This window comes from Ranitomeya imitator, chromosome 5 (assembly GCF_032444005.1).
Source record: "Ranitomeya imitator isolate aRanImi1 chromosome 5, aRanImi1.pri, whole genome shotgun sequence".
Lineage (NCBI taxonomy): Eukaryota > Metazoa > Chordata > Amphibia > Anura > Dendrobatidae > Ranitomeya > Ranitomeya imitator.
This window is the reverse complement of record NC_091286.1, coordinates 716356841-716375795: the sequence shown is the minus strand read 5'-3', so window position 1 is coordinate 716375795 and position 18955 is coordinate 716356841. Positions and strand designations below refer to the sequence as shown.

The window sequence follows — 18955 nt, the reverse complement described above, 5'->3', positions numbered from 1 at the left end:
TTCTAGCTTAGGGAGACTTCGCTTCTCCCAGAAGGCACCTGGAATATGCAAATTAGCCTCCTGAAGCTTGAATCCCTGGTTTGGTGATGCTTTCGAAGCAGCTGGTCCCGGCTGTACCCAACGATCTTCTAGCTTAGGGAGACTTCGCTTCTCCCAGAAGGCACCTGGAATATGCAAATTAGCCTCCTGAAGCTTGAATCCCTGGTTTGGTGATGCTTTCGAAGCAGCTGGTCCCGGCTGTACCCAACGATCTTCTAGCTTAGGGAGACTTCGCTTCTCCCAGAAGGCACCTGGAATATGCAAATTAGCCTCCTGAAGCTTGAATCCCTGGTTTGGTGATGCTTTCGAAGCAGCTGGTCCCGGCTGTACCCAACGATCTTCTAGCTTAGGGAGACTTCGCTTCTCCCAGAAGGCACCTGGAATATGCAAATTAGCCTCCTGAAGCTTGAATATCCTCATTCTCTTCGCTAATATCCTCCCTTAAAGTGGACTTTAGACAAGACTTTACATAGAGACAAACCCCTCCTCCTCTCTGATTTTTATGATCCTTTTTAAACAGCCTGTAACCCTGTTAGTTAACTGCCCAGTCATAGCTTTCATCTAACCATGTCTCAGATATTCCCACTATGTCAAAGTTACCTGTAGATATTTCTGCTTCTAGTTCTTCCATCTTGTTTGTCAGGCTTCTGGCGTTTGGGAGCATGCAGTTTGGAGGATTTTGTTTTATTCCAATCTCCTCCCTGTGGATTGTTGTAGAAATTTTCTTACCTCCCTTCGGAGTATGTTGTCTTGGGTCTTCTCTCCTTTGCCGCACCTCATATCCTTCAACAGTATATTTTCTGGCTCCATGCTTAAAGGGCCACTGTCACCCCCCTCCAGCCGTTATAAACTAAAAGAGCCACCTTGTGCAGCATTATGCACAGTGCGGGGCGGGGATTCCAAAGGTGGCTGGCCGCAATGCCCGCGCAGGCGCAGTCTGCAAGCCTGGCTGGGACGTCAGACGGCCAGAGCTTACTGCATCTGCGCAGCACAGCAGTACACTGCGCAGGCACCGGTTTTGAAACGTACACAGCGCTGAGGGGGCAGCGCCGAAAGCGCAGGAAGACTGGAGTGACGGCAGAGGAGCGGTTAGAGCTGGGGAGTGAGGACCCGCCTCCCTGGCTAGAGACAGGAATTGTGGCAAAGTATAAAAACGCTTTATTTGGGGTATACTTGAACCTAAAACTAAAAGGGCCACCTTGTTAGAATGCAGCATTACTGCTGCACAAGGTGGCTCTTTTAGTTTATAACGGCTGGAGGGGGGTGACAGTGGCCCTTTAAGTCTAATGTTTTTCTTCCCGTCCCCTCTTCTAGTTTAACGCCCTCCTGATGAGTGTAGCGAGTCTTCTGGTGAATGTGTGTTTCCCAGGTTTATGTCATGATCCCAGTGCAGGGTTTCACCTGCACACCAGGGGTTAATGTGTTGATCAGTGCAGGCTCTGACCTGCACACCTGGGGCTTATTATTGGCCTCTCTTTGGTTCGGGGTGAGCTTCTTGTAGCCCTGGGAAGCTCCAATCCCTGTCAGTTATACTTTTGCTATTGGCTGAGTGTGTTGACCTCTGTTTGCTTGTGCCTTGTGCCAGTATTCTAGTTTGCTTGTATGGTTCTGACTCGGTTCTGTTCCCTGGTGTGATTTTGCCTTTTGATTCTGTACTGTGTATCTGCTTCTCTGGTTTTCTGACTCCTGCCACGTCCCTGACTATTCTTTATTTCCTTGCTCCTTGTGTACTGCGTTACAGCTCCTGTTTATCGACCTCGGCTTGCCTTGGATTGCGCCTCCCTCTGCCTCATCCTTTCCCTGGTGTCCGGTGACTCCCTTTCCCTTCTCCTGTACCCTTTGTTCCTGTAGTATCCTGCATACTCCTGCTACAGTACACTAAGCCCCGCCCCCTGTTGTCACGTGACCGCAGGTCCTTTCAGTACACTCACTACCTGGCGTTCTGCTCACTCCAGCTCTGCTGTTACGGTGTTTTCTTGCCCAGCTCTCGGGCGCTGTGAGTACAGCTGTCACAGGCTGTCTGAGACTCTGGGTTCTCACTGTCGGGGCAGCATAAACCGCTGGGGAGTGCCACCTGGCGGTTTCTCCTGATAGTTCGCCCTGATAGTTTGTTGAGGTGTAGTCCGTCTCTGGCGAGGAGTCCGTCGTACAGGTAATTCACACCGTGGTCCAGGAATCCGAATCCTTGTTGTCTGCACCATCATCTTAGCCAGTTGTTCACATCAAAGATCTTGTTCCATCTCCTGGTGCCATGTCCGTCTACTGGAAGGATAGAAGAAAAAATTGCCTGTGCATCCAGTTCTTTTACTTTCTTCCCCAACTCTTCAAAGTCCTTGCAGATTGTCAGTAGGTCCTTCCTTGCCCGTGTCATTGGTGCCAACATGTATCAGAAGAAATGGTTGTATGTCCTTGAAACTGATGAGCTTTGGTACCCTATCGGTCACATCCTTGATCTTCGCACCTGGGAGGCAGCATACTTCTCTTGCAAATAGCTTGCCCAAGACCAACACTCACTTTTATTCTGCATTGCAACCACAGCTGTGCCTGTGACTGCTGTGCCTGTGACTGCAATGCACTCCCGCGGCCTCAATACGATTCTGTGCGCATCCTGTCCAGTCACTGCCTCACACTTTATACCATATATATATATATATATATATATATATATATATATATATACATCATATCCTATATATACAGCTATATGACCTCATATATTATTATGTACCATATATACAGTGCCTTGTGAAAGTATTCGGACCCCTGGAACTTTTCAACCTTTTCCCACATATCATGCTTCAAACATAAAGATACCAAATGTAAATTTTTGGTGAAGAATCAACAACAAGTGGAACACAATTATGAAGATAAACAAAATTTATTGGTTATTTTAAATTTTTGTGGAAAAGTGGGGCGTGCGATATTATTCGGCCCCTTTACTTTCAGTTCAGCAAACTCACTCCAGAAGTTCACTCTGGATCTCTGAATGATCCAATGTTGTCCTAAATGCCTAATGATAATAAATATAATCCACCTGTGTGTAATCAAGTCTCCGTATAAATGCACCTGCTCTGTGATAGTCTCAGGGTTCTGTGTGAAGCACAGAGAGCATCATGAAGACCAAGGAACACAACAGGCAGGTCCGTGATACTGTTGTGGAGAAGTTTAAAGCCGAATTTGGATTCAAAATGATTTCCAAACCTTTAAACATCCCAAGGAGCACCATGCAAGCGATCATATTGAAATGGAAGGACTATCATACCACTGCAAATCTACCAAGACCCGGCCGTCCCTCTAAACTTTCATCTCACACAAGAAGAAGACTGATCAGAGATGCAGCCAAGAGGCCCATGGTCACTCTGGGTGAACTGCAGAGATCTATAGCTGAGGTGGGACAGTCTGTCCATAGGACAACAATCAGTCGTACACTGCACAAATCTGACCTTTATGGAAGAGTGGCAAGAAGAAACCCATTTCTCAAAGATATCCATAAAAAGTGTTGCTAAAAGTTTGCAACAAGCCACCTGGGAGACACCAAATATGTGGAAGAAGGTGCTCTGCTCAGATGAAACCAAAATCAAACTTTTTGGCAACAATGCTAAACGATATGTTTGGCGTAAAGGCAACACAGCTCATCACCCTGAACACACCATCCCCACTGTCAAACGTGGTGGCAGCATCATGGTTTGGGCCTGCTTTTCTTCAGCAGGGACAGGGAAGATGGTTAAAATTGATGAGAAGATGGATTGAGCCAAATACAGGACAATTATTGAAGAAAACCTGTTGGAGTCTGCAAAAGACCTGGAGACTGGGACGGAGATTTGTCTTCCAACAAGACAATGATCCCAAACATTATTATTATTATTATTATTATTATACATTTTTATAGCGCCATTTATTCCATGGCGCTTTACATGTGAATACGGGGCAAATATAGACAAATACATTAAACATGAGCAGATAACAAGGCACACGAGTACATAAGGAGGGAGGACCCTGCCCGCGAGGGCTCACAGTCTGCAGGGGGTGGTTGAGGATACACTAGGAGAGGGAAGAGCTGGCTGTGCGGCTGTTCAGTAGGTTGAGGATCACTGCAGGCTGTAGGCTTGTCGGAAGAGATGAGTCATAAGTCATAAACATAAAGCAAAATCTACAATAATGGTTCACAAATAAACGTATCCAGGTGTTAGAATGGCCAAGTCAACGTCCAGACCTCAATCCAATCGAGAATCTGTGGAAAGAGCTGAAAACTGCTGTTCACAAACGATCTCCATCAAACCTCACTGAGCTCGAGCTGTTTGCCAAGGAAGAATGGGCAAGAATTTCAGTCTCTTGATGTACAAAACTGATAGAGACATACCCCAAGCAACATGCAGCAATAATTGCAGCAAAAGGTGGCGCAACAAAGTATTAAGTTAAAGGGGCTGAATAATATTGCATGACCCACTTTTCAGTTTTTGATTTTCCATAAAAATTTAAAATAACCAATAAATTTCGTTCAACTTCACAATTGTGTTCCACTCGTTGTTGATTCTTCACCAAAAATTTACGTTTGGTATCTTTATGTTTGAAGCATTATATGTGGGGAAAGGTTGAAAAGTTCCAGGGGGACGAATACTTTCGCAAGGCACTGTATATACATCATATCCTGTATATACAGCTATGTGACCTCATATATCATTATGTACCCTAGATTGATACATTATTATTATTTATTTATATAGCACCATTAATTCCATGGTGCTGTACATGTGAAAAGGGGTTACATACAGGGTTATAGATATTGTTAACAGTAAACAAATTTACAATGACAGACTGGTACAAAGGGGAGAGGACTCTGTCCTTGCGGACTTACATTCTATGGGATAATGGGGAAGAGACAGGCGGTCGGTGTGCCGGCAGCTCTGGTGGTGGTGAGGCGGCAGCTCGGGTGGTTGGTGGGGTGGCGGAAGCTCAGGTGGTTGGTGAGGCGGCAGCTCGGGTGGTTGGTGAGGCGGCAGCTTGGGTGGTTGGTGAGGCTGTAGAATGGTTATTGCAGGCTGTAGGCTTTCCTGAAGAGATGGGTTTTCAGGTTCCATCTGAAGGATCCGAGGGTGGTGGATAATCGGACGTGTTGAGGCGTGGAATTCCAGAGTATGGGGGATATTCTGGAGAAATCTTGGAGGCGGTTGTGTGAGGAACGAATAAGTGTGGAGGAGGGTAGGAGGTCTTGGGAGGATCGAAGATTACGTGAGGGAAGATAGTGGGAGATTAGTTCAGACATATAGGGAGGGGACAGGTTGTGGATGGCTTTGTAGATCAGTGTTAGTAGTTTGAACTGGATTCGTTGGGGAACTGGGAGCCAGTGGAGGGATTTGCAGATGGGTGAAGCAGGGGAGTGGCGAGGAGAGAGGTGGATTAGCCAAGCAGCAGAGTTGAGGACAGACTGGAGTGGTGCAAGGGAGTTAGCGAGGAGGCCACAGAGGAGGGTATTGTAGTAATCGAGGCGGGAGATGATGAGGGCATGCACAAGAGTTTTAGTAGATTGTGGACTGAGGAAGGGACGGATTAACATAGTAGTTATTAAGGTTGAAGGAAGACTTTAAGTCCATCTAGTTCAACCCATAGCCTAACCTAACATGCCCTAACATGTTGATCCAGAGGAAGGCAAAAAAAAACCATGTGGCAAATAGTAAGCTCCACTTTGGGGAAAAAATTCCTTCCCGACTCCACATACGGCAATCAGACTAGTTCCCTGGATCAACGCCCTATCAAGGAATCTAGTATATATACCCTGCAACATTATACTTTTCAAGAAAGGCATCCAATCCCCTCTTAAATTTAAGTAATGAATCACTCATTACAACATCATACGGCAAAGAGTTCCATAGTCTCACTGCTCTTACAGTAAAGAACCCGCGTCTGTTATTATGCTTAAACCTTCTTTCCTCCAGACGTAGAGGATGCCCCCTTGTCCCGGTTTCAGGTCTATGATTAAAAAGATCAACAGAAAGGTCTTTGTACTGTCCCCTCATATATTTATACATTAACATAAGATCACCCCTTAGCCTTCGTTTTTCCAAACTAAATAGCCCCAACTGTAATAACCTATCTTGGTATTGCAGACCCCCCAGTCCTCTAATAACCTTGGTCGCTCTTCTCTTCTAGCTCTCCAGTTCAGCTATGTCTTTCTTATACACCGGAGACCAGAACTGTGCACAGTATTCTAAGTGTGGTCGAACTAGTGTTCTCCTCATGAGCATCTATGCCTCTTTTAATGCATCACATTATTTTATTTGCCTTTGTAGCAGCTGCCTGACACTGGCCACTGAATATGAGTTTGTCATCCACCCATACACCCAGGTCTTTTTCATTGACGGTTTTGCCCAGAGTTTTGGAATTAAGCGCATAGTTATACATCTTATTACTTCTACCCAAGTGCATGACCTTACATTTATCCCTATTAAAGCTCATTTGCCATTTATCAGCCCAAGCTTCTAGTTTACATAAATCATCCTGTAATATAAAATTGTCCTCCTCTGTACTGATTACCCTGTAGAGTTTAGTGTCATCTGCAAATATTGAAATTCTGCTCTGAATGCCCGCTACAAGGTCATTAATAAATATGTTAAAAAGAAGAGGGCCCAATACTGCCCCCTATGGTACCCCACTGCTAACCGCGACCCAGTCCGAGTGTGCTCCATTAATAACCCACCCTTTGTTTCCTATCCCTCACCCAGCTCTTAACCCACTTACACATATTTTCCCCTATCCCCATTATTCTCATTTTTTGTATCAACCTTTTGTGTGGCACCGTATCAAAAGCTTTTGAAAAGTCCATATACACTACGATTCTGGCAATATTTTTGAGTTGGAGGCGACAAGAGGTGGCAAGAGTTTGGATGTGTGGTTTGAAGGACAGGTCAGATACGAGCGTTACCCCGAGGCAGCGGATTTCAGGTGCTGGAGAGAGCGTGATGCCGTTTACCATAATCGATAGATCAGGTAGGGGGGATACGCGAGATGGGGGAAAGATGATGAGTTCGGTTTTGTCTACATTGAGTTTTAGGAAGCGAGAGTTGAAGAAGGAAGCTATGGCTGACAGACACTCCGGGATTCTGGACAGAAGAGAGACGACATCTGAGTTAGAAAGGTAGATCTGAGTGTTGTCCGCATATAGGTGGTACTGGAAGCCATGGGACTTTATGAGTTGTCCTAGGCCAAGGGTATAGATGGAAAAAAGTAGAGGCCCTAGGACAGAGCCTTGAGGGACTCCAACAGAGAGAGGGCGGGGTGAGGAGGTGGTGTGGGAGTGGGAAACACTAAATGTGCGGTCAGAAAGGTATGAAGCAATCCAGGACAGGGCAAGGCCTTTGATGCCGAGGGAAGAAATAATCTGTAGCAGTAGGCAGTGGTCGACTGAGTCGAAAGCAGAGGACAAGTCGAGAAGGAAGAGGATGGAGAACTGTCTACTAGCTTTAGCTGTGAGTAAAGGTACCTTCACACTAAACGACGCTGCAGCGATCCAGACAACGATCCGGATCGCTGCAGCGTCGCTGTTTGGTCGCTGGAGAGCTGTCACACACACAGCTCTCTAGTGACCAACGATGCCGGTAACCAGGGTAAACATCGGGTTACTAAGCGCAGGGCCGCGCTTAGTAACCCGATGTTTACCCTGGTTACCATCCTAAAAGTAAAAAAAACAAACGCTTCATACTTACCTTCCGCTGTCTGTCCCAGGCGCTCTGCTTCTCTGTACTGGCTGTGAGCACAGCGGCCGGAAAGCAGAGCGGTGACGTCACCTCTCTGCTTTCCGGCCGCTGTGCTCACAGTGAGTGCAGGAAAGCACAGCGCCGGAGGACAGACAGCTGAAGGTAAGTATGAAGCGTTTGTTTTTTTTACTTTTAGGATGGTAACCAGAGTAAACATCGGGTTACTAAGCACGGCCCTGCGCTTAGTAACCCGATGTTTACCCTGGTTACCAGCGAAGACATCGCTGAATCGGTGTCACACACGCCGATTCAGCGATGTCAGTGGGAGAGCCAGCGACCAAATAAAGTTCTGGCCTTCTAGCCCCGACCAACGATCTCACAGCAGGATTCTGATCGCTGCTGCCTGTCAAACTGAACGATATCGCTAGCGAGGATGCTGCAACGTCACGGATTGCTAGCGATATCGTTTAGTGTGAAGGTACCTTAAGTCATTATTAATTTTGGTCAGAGCAGTTTCAGTGGAGTGGGGGGGGGGGGGGGGGCGGAAGCCAGATTGGAGGTTGTCAAGGAGAGAGTTAGATAAGAGGTGGGAGGAAAGTAGACCATGGACATGCTGCTCAAGGAGTTTGGAAGCAAACGGGAGCAGCGATAGGTTGAAGAGATGGGTTAGGGCTGGAATGAGATAGTGAGGTTGGGGAGCAGGTGGGAAGGAATGGGGTCAAGTACACAAGTGGTCAGGTGTGATTTAGAAAGGAGGCGAGTAAGTTCTTCAGTCATGTTGGAGAGGGAAGTTATTGGGGAAGGGCAGAGGTCTGGTATATGGAGTGGTTGGGGTGGTGGAACAGTAAGGGTTTGCCTTGTTTGGTCAATCTTGTTTTTGAAATAGGTGGCAAAGTCCTCAGAAGAGATGAGGGGAGGTGGCAGTGGAGAGAGTTAAATGTGCTGAACAGTTGTTTTGGGCTGTAGGATAGTGCAGATACAAGGTTAGTGAAATAGGTCTGTTTAGCAGAAGTGAGGACTAGTTTGAAGGCAAGTGTAGCTTGTTTGAAAGCGGTAAAGTCGTTTGGCAGGTGTGTTTTTTTCCAACGCCGCTCCGCACCCCTGGATGCTTGTTGGTGTTTTTAGGTGAGGTTGTTATGTCAGGGTTGCCTATTGATTTGTCATTGCCATGCATGAGAGGGGCGACTGAGTCTATGGCTGATGTGAGGGTGGAGTTATAAAAAGCGGCGCTATCCGTGTCTTGGAGTGAATATATTGAGGACAGGGGTAGAAGAGAGTCTGAGAGTCTGTGAATGTCTACTGTAGGTGTGCAAGGTTTCTGCGAGGATGTGGTAGTGGCTGGACATGGGGGGCGGGTGAGGAGGACAAGGATGAGAAGGTGAGTAGATGGTGGTCAGATGGGGAAGGGAGAGGTTGTGAGATTAGATAAGGACCAGAGGCCAGTGAAGATGAGGTCTAGTGTATGTCCGTCTGTGTGGGTGGCTGTGGAGGACCACTGAGTAAGCCAACAGAACCAGTCCTACACCCTTGCCAAGTAGTGAATTCCAGGATGTAATGTTGTTTGGAGGAATGCAAAATTTGTTTTTGTTTTCTTTCATTTTGAACTACAACTCCTTTTCTTTTCGCAGATTTTAAGATATGGAGACTTCACTGCTTCTTCGGAAACTATGCAGAACAGCTCTCACCAGAAGGAAGACGTCCCGTCTGATGTCCTCCTATTTCTGAAATTTGTTCTGCCTGATCTTCTCTACCAGAATGTTGCTTCTATCATGTGAAGGGAACATGGCCACCTGGACACAGCACAGTATATACTGTCCTTACCTATGTGTAATGGCTCTGACCTATAAACATGTGTGCTGTGTAGTATTGGTAGTGCTCAGGTTACCACTGACAAGTGCTGCATCAGAGAGCACCTGGGCTCCTCAATAACACCATGACCTGCAGTATCTAGTACTCTGTAAGACTAATGTCATGTCCCGGAAAGCAAAAGAGGAGCTGGATCAGTACGGAAAGTCCATCAGCGGTGAGTAAAGGGGCTACCAAATACAGTGCATAGACAGGTAACCCCCAGGCCCGCATCTCTTTTTGAAATCACCAGTGGATAGCAGCATCATCCCCTCTTGATCATCACATCCTGCTGAGGTGACCAACAGCTAACATCACCTTCTCTGATCATATTCCCCTGAGGTCATCAGTAAACATCATCATAATCACCTTTCTTCCTGATCATCACATCCACCTGAGGTCACCTGCTGATACCTCCTCAGAATCCTCTGTGGTCGCCAGTAGATATTATTATCCCCAATCACCACATCCCCCTGAGGTCACAAGCAAATGTCCTCATCATCCCCGATCATCATATCGTTCTGAAGTCTCCAGCTGGTGGTCATCATAATCATCCCTGATCAACACATTCTCCTGAGGTCAACAGCAAATATCATCATCTTCTTGGATCATTACAGCATGCTGAGGTGACCAGCATATATCACCATCACCTGATAATTACATTCCCCCAAGGCCAACAACAGATATCATCATCCCTACCGATCATTACATCCTTCTATTATTGTTATTTATTTATATAGCACCACTGATTCCATGGTGCTGTGCATGAGAAGGGGTTACATACAAATTACAGATATCACTTACAATAAGCAAACTAACAATTACAAACTGATACAGATGGGAGAGGACCCTGCCCTTTTGGGCTTATATTCTACAAAATTATGGGGAAGGAGACAGTAGGTTGAGGGTTGCAGGAGCTCCGGTAATGGTGAGGCGGTAGCTTCGGTAGTGATGAGGAGGCAGCGGGGTCAGTGCAGGCTGTAGGCTTTCCTGAAGAGATGGGTTTTCAGGTTCCATCTGAAGGATCCGAATGTGGTTGATAGTTGGACATGTTGGGGCAAAGAATTCCAGAGGATGGGGGATATTTGAGAGAAGTCTTGGAGGTGGGTGGGTGAGGAGCGAATAAGTGTGGAGGAGAGAAGGAGGCCTTGGGAGGACCGGAAATTACATGAGGGAAGATTTCGGGAGATTAGTTCAGAGATATATGGAGGAGACAGGTTATGGATGGCTTTGAAGGTTAGCATTAGTAATTTGAACTGGATACGCTGAGGGAATAGGAGCCAGTGAAGAGATTTGCAGAGGGGGAAGCGGAGGAGTAGCAAGGAGAGAGATGAATTAGTCGGGCAGCAGAGTTAAGGATGGACTGGAGAGGTGCAAGGGTGTTAGCACTAGCAGTTATCATCGTTTCGCCACCTATCATAACATCTTCCTAAGGTCACAAGCAAAATCATCAACCACAATATCATATTCACCAGTAAATATCACATCCCCATGAAGTGACCAGTAGAAGTCATTATCTTCTACTTCCCCAGAACATCAAATCCTTCTGAGGCATCTTAACCGCTAGATTATGACATCCTTCTGAGGATTACTAGCGAAGTGAATAGCAAATATTATCAACATCACCTCTCTGAGATCATGACATACTCCTGAGGTCACCTCCAGATATCATCATCCTTTCTCTCCAGATCATCACATCCTCCTCTAAGGTCTTCTGCAGCTGTCATGATCATTTCCTTCCAACTCTTTAACAGCTTTCTGAGGTCATCAGCAAATATCATCATCCCCTACCATCACAACACTCACATCCTGTTGACGTCACTAACAAATATCATCTCCGGTCATCAGATCCTTTTGGGGTCAACAGATATCATCATCATCTTCCCACATTCTTCACCACATTCTTTGGAAGTGACCAATATATATTATCTCCTTCCATGAGATCATGACATCCTCATAAGGGGACCAGTAAATATTGTCACCATTATTCCCCCCCAATTACCACATTCTCTTGAGGTCAGCAGCAGATATTAGCATCATCCCCCCATTCTCCACAAGGTGTCATTAGTGATGAGCGAGTATACTCGTTGCTCGGGTTTTCCCGCGCACGCTCGGGTGGTCTCCGAGTATTTGTTAGTGTTCGGAAATTTCGTTTTCATCACCGCAGCTGAATGATTTACCGCTACTAGCCAGGCTGAGTACATGTGAGGGTTGCCTAGTTGCTAGGGAATCCCCACATGTATTCAAGCTGGCTAATAGCTGTAAATCATTCAGCTGCGGCGATGAAAACTAAATCTCCGAGCACTTACAAATACTCGGATACCACCCGAGCGTGCTCGGGAAAACCCGAGCAACAAGTATACTCGCTCATCATCCCTTCTTGATCTCTACATCCTCCTGAGGTATCCAACAGATATCATGCCCCTCTCGTCCCAGAACATCACATCCTTCTGAAATCATCAGCAAATATCATCATCATCGTTTCCTCCTGATCATCACATCCCCCTAAGTATGCCAGGAAACATTATCATTACTCCCCCACATCCATGATCATCACATCTACCTGAGGTGACCAGCAAATATCATCAGTCCCACCCGATTACCACATACTCCTGAGGTCACCTGACTATTCATCATTACTTACTCCTGATGACACCGACAGAAATCATCATCCGCCCAGATCATTATATCCTCCTGAGGTAGCTAGCAGATAACATCATCCCCCATTCATTACATCGTGCCCAGATTACCATCAGATGTTATCATTCTCACTCCAATCACAAGCAGATATCATCATCATCCATCACATCTCACTAAGGTCACCAGCAGATATTATTATTCCCACCCCTGATCATAATATTCTCCCGAAGTGACTACCATATATCATAATCCCTCCAGATGACCACATCCCCCTGAGGTCACCCGATCATTCATCATCACATCCGCCTAAGGTCATCAGGAGAAATCCTCCACCAGATCATCATTTCCTCCTGAGGTCACCGGCAGATATCACCATAGTCTCCTAATCATCACATCCTTCCGAAGATATAAGAAGATAGTAATCCTTTCTTGATCATTATATCCTCCTGAGATCATCAGCAGTATTGTCATCATTTCCCAAGATCATCACAACCTGCAGAGGTCACCAGCATATATCTTCATTCCCTCCTGATCATCAAATTCTTCTGGGGTGACCAGCGGATATCATCATTCCCCCCACCATCTTGATGGTGATGGGATTACTAGCTGATATACAGTAGCCCTTCATGGTTAATCCTTTTTAACCAATATCTCACTATTGTTATTCCATCTTGGTAGTGGTGGAATTACTAGCTGATAACAGTTTGTATGGTTAGTCCATCTTGCTGATGGTGGGATCACTTTCAGATTTCACTTTCTATGGTTACTCCATCTTGGTGGTTGTGACTCTGTGAGATTACTAAGTGACAACTCCCTTTTTGGCTAGTTCATCTTCGTGGTTGGGGATTACTAGTCGAAATAGCCCTCTATGCTTATTTTATTTTAGAGATGGTGTGATTACTAGCTGATATCTCTCTCTCTATGGTTAGTCCATCTTGGTGATGATGGTGGAACTACTATCAGATTTCGCCCGTCCATCTTGACAATGGAATTACTAGACCATATAACTCTACACCCCTGAGGCTATTTTCACCTTCATGACCAGGCCAAATTTTACAATTCTGACCAGTGTCACTTTATGGGGTAATGACTCTGGAACACTTCAACAGATCCTAGTGCTTCAGAGTTTGTTTCTCATGACATATTGTACTTCATGATAGTGGTAATATTTGTTTGATATGACTTGCATTTTTTTGGGAAAATATCTGAATTTTAGCAAAAATTTAGAAAATATCGCACTTTTCAAAATTTTTATTTGTATGCCTTTAAACCGGAGAGACTTGTCACTCAAAATAGTAAATACATAACATTTACCACATGTCTACTTTACGTCAGCACAATTTTTGAAGAATAATTTTTTTTTTTTAGGAAGTTAGAATGGTTAAAAATTTTCCCAACAAAATTTAAAAAACCATTTATTTAAGCGACCACATCACATTTGAAGTGACTTTGGGGCCTTAATGACAGAAAATATTCAAAAGGGACACTTATTCTAAAAAACTGCAACCCTCAAAACCAGGGACGTCCATAGAAATCATGGAGCCCCATAGCGAAAGTCTGAATGGAGAAAGAAATGTGTCTGGGCCCCCCTCTATTTATGGCGACAAAGCTACGTGTATATATATATATTTATATAAATTATAAGAATATATTATAATCGCCAGTTGGGACTTCCGGCCGCTGTCCCCGAATCCCATAAGGCACCGCGGCAGTGTCACTTGCGCAGACGCAGTTCGTGGCTGCAAGGATTAGGCCACGAACTGCGCCTGCGCAAGTGAGATTCACGTCACCGCTATTCCCACGCATGCACAGTAAGGCTATGTGCACACGTTCAGGATTTCTTGCAGAAATTTCCTGAGAAAAACCTGAAATTTTCTGCAAGAAATCTGCATGCGTTTTTTGCACGTTTTTACCACGTTTTTGGTGCGTTTTTTTGTGGATTTTTCCAGACATTTCCCAATGCATTATATAGTGGGAAATCCGCAAAAAATCTGCAAAACTAATGAACATGCTGCTTTTTTTATCGCGATGCGTTTTTTTTTGCGGAAAAAAAACACATCATCTGCACAAAAATTGCGGAATTCATTCTAAATGATGGGATGCATAATGTATGCTCTTTTTTGCGGTTTTATAGTGTTTTTATAGCGAAAAAAACACAAAAAATCAGCAACGTGTGCACACAGCCTAACAGCCAAAAGTGCGTGCTCTACCCGCGCATGCGCGATAACGACGCATCTGTTACTGCGCAGTTCGTTCAAATTTTACTGCACTCCCGATGCGATAGCATCGGGCCTATTTCTAGTATATATATATATATATATCGACACACATACATATATATATATTACATAGTCTCCTTTTATTTTGCTGTCCCTTATACAGTGCCCTCTCTTGCTATGTACAGCACCATCCCTTATATATTCGATTATATAGAGCCCTGTTTTTTTATTACATTTCATCATCTCTTGTTAGATATATAATGCAACTATTATTATTTATTTATATAGCACCATTAATTCCATGGTGCTGTACATTAAAAAGGTGTTACGTACAGAGTTATAGATATCGTTTACACTAAACAAATTTACAATGACAGACTGGTACAAAGGGGAGATGACCCTGTGCTTGCAGACTTACATTCTACGGGGGAATAGGGAAGAGACAGAAGGTCGGGGGTGCGGCAGCTCTGGTGGTGGTGAGGCGGCAGCTCGGGTGGTGGTGAGGCGGCAGCTCGTGTGGTGGTGAGGCGGCAGCTCGGGTGGTGGTGAGGTGGTAGCTCAAGTGGTTATTGCAGGCTGTAGGCTTTCCTGAAGAGATGGGTGTTCAGGTTCCGTCTGAAGGATCCGAGGGTGGTGGATAATAGGACTTGTTGAGGCATGGAATTCCAGAGGGCGGGGGATATTCTGGAGAAATCTTGGAGGCAGTTGTGTGAGGATTGAATAAGAGTGGAGGAGAGTAGGAGGTCTTGGGAGGATCGAAGATTACGTGCGGGAAGATATTGGGAGATTAGTTCAGAGATATAGGGAGGGGACAGGTTGTGGATGGCTTTGTAGATCAGTGTTAGTAGTTTGAACTGGATTCATTGGGGAATTGGGAGCCAGTGGAGGGATTTGCAGAGGGGAGAAACAGGGGAGTAGCGAGGAGAGAGGTGGATTATCCGGGCAGCAGAGTTGAGGACAGACTGGTGTTGTGCAAGAGAGTTAGCGGGGAGGCCACAGAGGAGGGCATTGCAGAAATCGATGCAGGAAATGATGAGTTTTTGTAGATTGTGGGCTGAGGAAGGGACAGATTCTGGCAATATTTTTAAGTTGGAGGCGACAGGAGGTGGCAAGAGTTTGGACGTGCGGTTTGAAGGACAGGACAGAGTCGAGAGTTACCCCGAGGCAGCTGATTTCAGGTGCGGGAGAGAACGTGAAGCTGTTTACCATAATAGATAGATCAGGTAGGGGGGATACGTGAGATGGGGGAAAGATGATGAGTTTGGTTTTGTCTACATTCAGTTTTAGGAAGCGAGAGGTGAAGAAGGAGGATATGGCTGATAGACACTCCGGGATTCTGGACAGCAGAGAGTTGACATCTGTGCCAGAGAGGTAGATCTGAGTGTCGTCTGCATATAGGTGGTATTGGAAGCCATGGGACTTTATGAGTTGTCCTAGGCCAAGATTATAGATGGAAAAAAGTAGGGGTCCTATAACAGAGCCTTGAGGGACTCCAACAGAGAGAAGGCAGGATGAGGAGGTAGGGTGGGAGTGGGAAATGCTAAATGAGCAGTCGGAAAGGTATGAGGCAATCCAGGACAGGGCAAGGTCTTTGATACCAAGGGAAAAAAAGAATCTGTAGCAGTAGGCAGTGGTCAACTGTATCAATGGCAGAGGACAGGTCGAGAAGAAGGAGGATGGAGAACTGCCTGTTAGTTTTGACTGTACGTCATTACACCATGTTCCAAATTATTATGCAAATTGGATTATGTCATAAAGATTTAATAGTTTTGTTTTTCAAATAAACTCGTGGATGGTATTGTGTCTCAGGACTCAATGGATCACTGAAATCAATCTTAAACACATGTGATAATTAGTTTTCCAGGTGATTCTAATTAAAGGAAAACTACTTAAAAATGATGTTCCACATTATTAAGCAGGACACAGGTTTCAAGCAATATGGGAAATAAAAAGGATCTCTCTGCTGCTGAAAAGCATTAAATAGTGCAATGCCTTGGACAAGGGATGAAAACATTAGATACTTCATGAAAACTTAAGAGTGATCATCATACTGTGAAGAGATTTGTGACTGAAACAGAGCACAGACAGAGTTCATGCAGATAAAGGCACAATGAGGAAGGTTACTGCCAGACAAATTCATTGGATTAAGGCTACGTTCACATTAGCGTTTTGCGGGGTTACGTCGGGCGCAGCCACAGCGACGCATGCGTCATGCGCCCCTATATTTAACATGGGGGGCGCATGGACATGCGTTGTGCTGCGTTTTGCGACGCATGCGGTTTTTTTGCCGCAAGCGTAGGGCGCAGAGGACGCAGCAAGTTGCATTTTTTTTGCGTCTAAAATTCGGCAAAAAAGGACGCATGCGTTGCAAAACGCTGCGTTTTAGCGTGTGTTTTGTTGCGTTTTTGTTTGCGTTGTGCGTTGCGTGAACGTAGCCTGAGAGAGCAGCTGCCAAAATACCATTACAAAGCAGCAAACAGTTATTTGAAGCTGCTGGTGCCTCTGGAGTCCCTCGAACCTCAAAGTGTAGGATACTTCAAAGGCTTGCTGTGGTGCATAAACCTACTATTCAGCCATGCCTAAACAGTGTTCACAAGCAGAAATGGTTGCAGTGGGCCCAGACATACATGAAGACTAATTTCCAGACAGTCTTCTTTACTGATGAGTGTCGAGCAACCCTGGATGGTCCAGATGGATGGTTGGTGGATGGCCACCATGTCCCAACAAGGCTGCAACGTCAGCAAGGAGGTGGAGTCATGTTTTGGGCCAGAATCATGGGGGAATAGCTGGTAGGGCCCTTTAAGGTTCCTGAAGGTATGAAAATGACCTCTGCAAAGTATATAGAGTTTCTGACTGACAACTTTCTTCCATGGTATAAAAAGCAAAAACGTGCCTTCAGGAGCAAAATCATCTTCATGCATGACAATGCACCATCTCATGCTGCAAATAATACCTCTGAGTCATTGGCTGCTATGGGCATAAAAGGAGATAAACTCGTGGTGTGGCCACCATCTTCCCCTGACCTCAATCCTATAGAGTACCTTTGGAGTATCATTATTATTATCATTTATTTATATAGCACCTTTAATTCCATGGTGCTGTACATGAGAAGGGGTTACTTCAAAATACAAATATAACTTACAGTAAACAAAACTAACAATGACAGACTGGTACAGAGTGAAGATGACCCTGCCCTTGCGGGCTTACATTCTACAGGATTATGGGGAAGGAGACAGTAGGTCAAGGGTTGCAGTAGCTCCAATGGTGTTGAGGTAGTCGTGTGGTCTTTACAGGTTGTAAGCTTCCTTGAAGAGGTGGCTTTTCAGGTTTATTTTGAAGGATCCAAAAGTAGTGGATAACCGGATGTGTTGGGGCACTGAATTCCAGAGGATGGGTGATATTCGGGAGAAGTCTTGGAGGCGATTGAGTGAGGAGTGAATAAGCGTGGAGGAAAGGAGGAGGTCTTCGGAGGACCGGAGATTACGTGAGGGAAGATATTGAGAGATTAGTGTGGAAATATACGGAGGAGAAAGGTTACGGATGGCTTTGTAGGTCAGTGTTAGTAATTTAAACTGGATACGCTGGGAAATTGGGAGCCAGTGAAGGGATTTGCAAAGAGGTGAAGCAGGAGTGTAGCAAGGAGAGAGATTAATTAGTCGAGCAGCAGAGTTATGGATGGACTGGAGGGGTGCGAGAGTGTTAGAAGGTAGGCCACAGAGGAGTATGTTGCAGTAGTCAAGGCGGGAGATGATTAGGGCATGCACGAGCATTTTAGTAGAGTGTGGGTTGAGGAAAGGACGGATTTTGGAAATATTTTTGAGCTGGAGGCGACAGGAGGTGGCGAGAGCTTGGATGTGCGGTTTGAAGGACAGGGCAGAGTCCAGGGTTACTCTGAGGCAGCGGATTTTGGGGACAGGGGAAAGTGTGATTTCATTTATTTTGATAGATAGATCAGGTAGGGAAGATATTCGTGATGGAGGAAAGATAATGAGTTCAGATTTGTCCACATTGAGCTTGAGGAAGCGAGAGGAGAAGAAGGAGGATATGGGCGATAGACACTCTGGGATTCTGGAGAGCAGAGAGGTGACATCTGGGCCAGAGAGGTAGATCTGAGTGTCATCAGCATATATATGGTACTGGAAGCCATAGGACCTTATGAGTTGTCCCAGGCCGAGTGTATAGATTGAGAAGAGTAAGGGTCCTAGGACAGCTTTGGGGGACTCCAACAGAGAGGGGGCGAGATGAAGAGGTAGTATGGGAGTAGGAAACGCTAAATGTGCGGTTGGCAAGGTATGAGGAGATCCAAGATAAGGCAACGTCTTTGACACCAAAAGAAGAGAGGATCTGTAGTAGGAGGCAGTGGTCAACTGTGTCGAAGGCAGAGGACAGGTCTAGGAGGAGGAGTATAGAGAATTGTCTGTTAGCTTTGGCTGTAAGTTGTTAGTAATTTTTGTCAGGGCAGTCTCAGTGGAATGGTGAGGACGGAAGCCAGATTGTAGGTTGTCAAAGAGAGAGTTAGAT

At 45.4% G+C, this 18955-nt stretch overlaps 1 protein-coding gene across 2 annotated transcripts in view; it reads left to right on the top strand.

Annotated features, from left to right (window-relative positions):
• LOC138638955 (zinc finger protein 79-like) overlaps positions 1-18955 on the top strand; it is a 92647-nt gene that overhangs the window by 50769 nt on the left and 22923 nt on the right. For both annotated transcript variants that reach the window (XM_069728719.1, XM_069728720.1), the window contains one exon: positions 9359-9753. In XM_069728719.1, the coding sequence (XP_069584820.1) occupies positions 9702-9753 (52 nt within the window). In that variant the 5' untranslated portion in view covers positions 9359-9701. The remainder of the gene's footprint in view (positions 1-9358; positions 9754-18955) is intronic.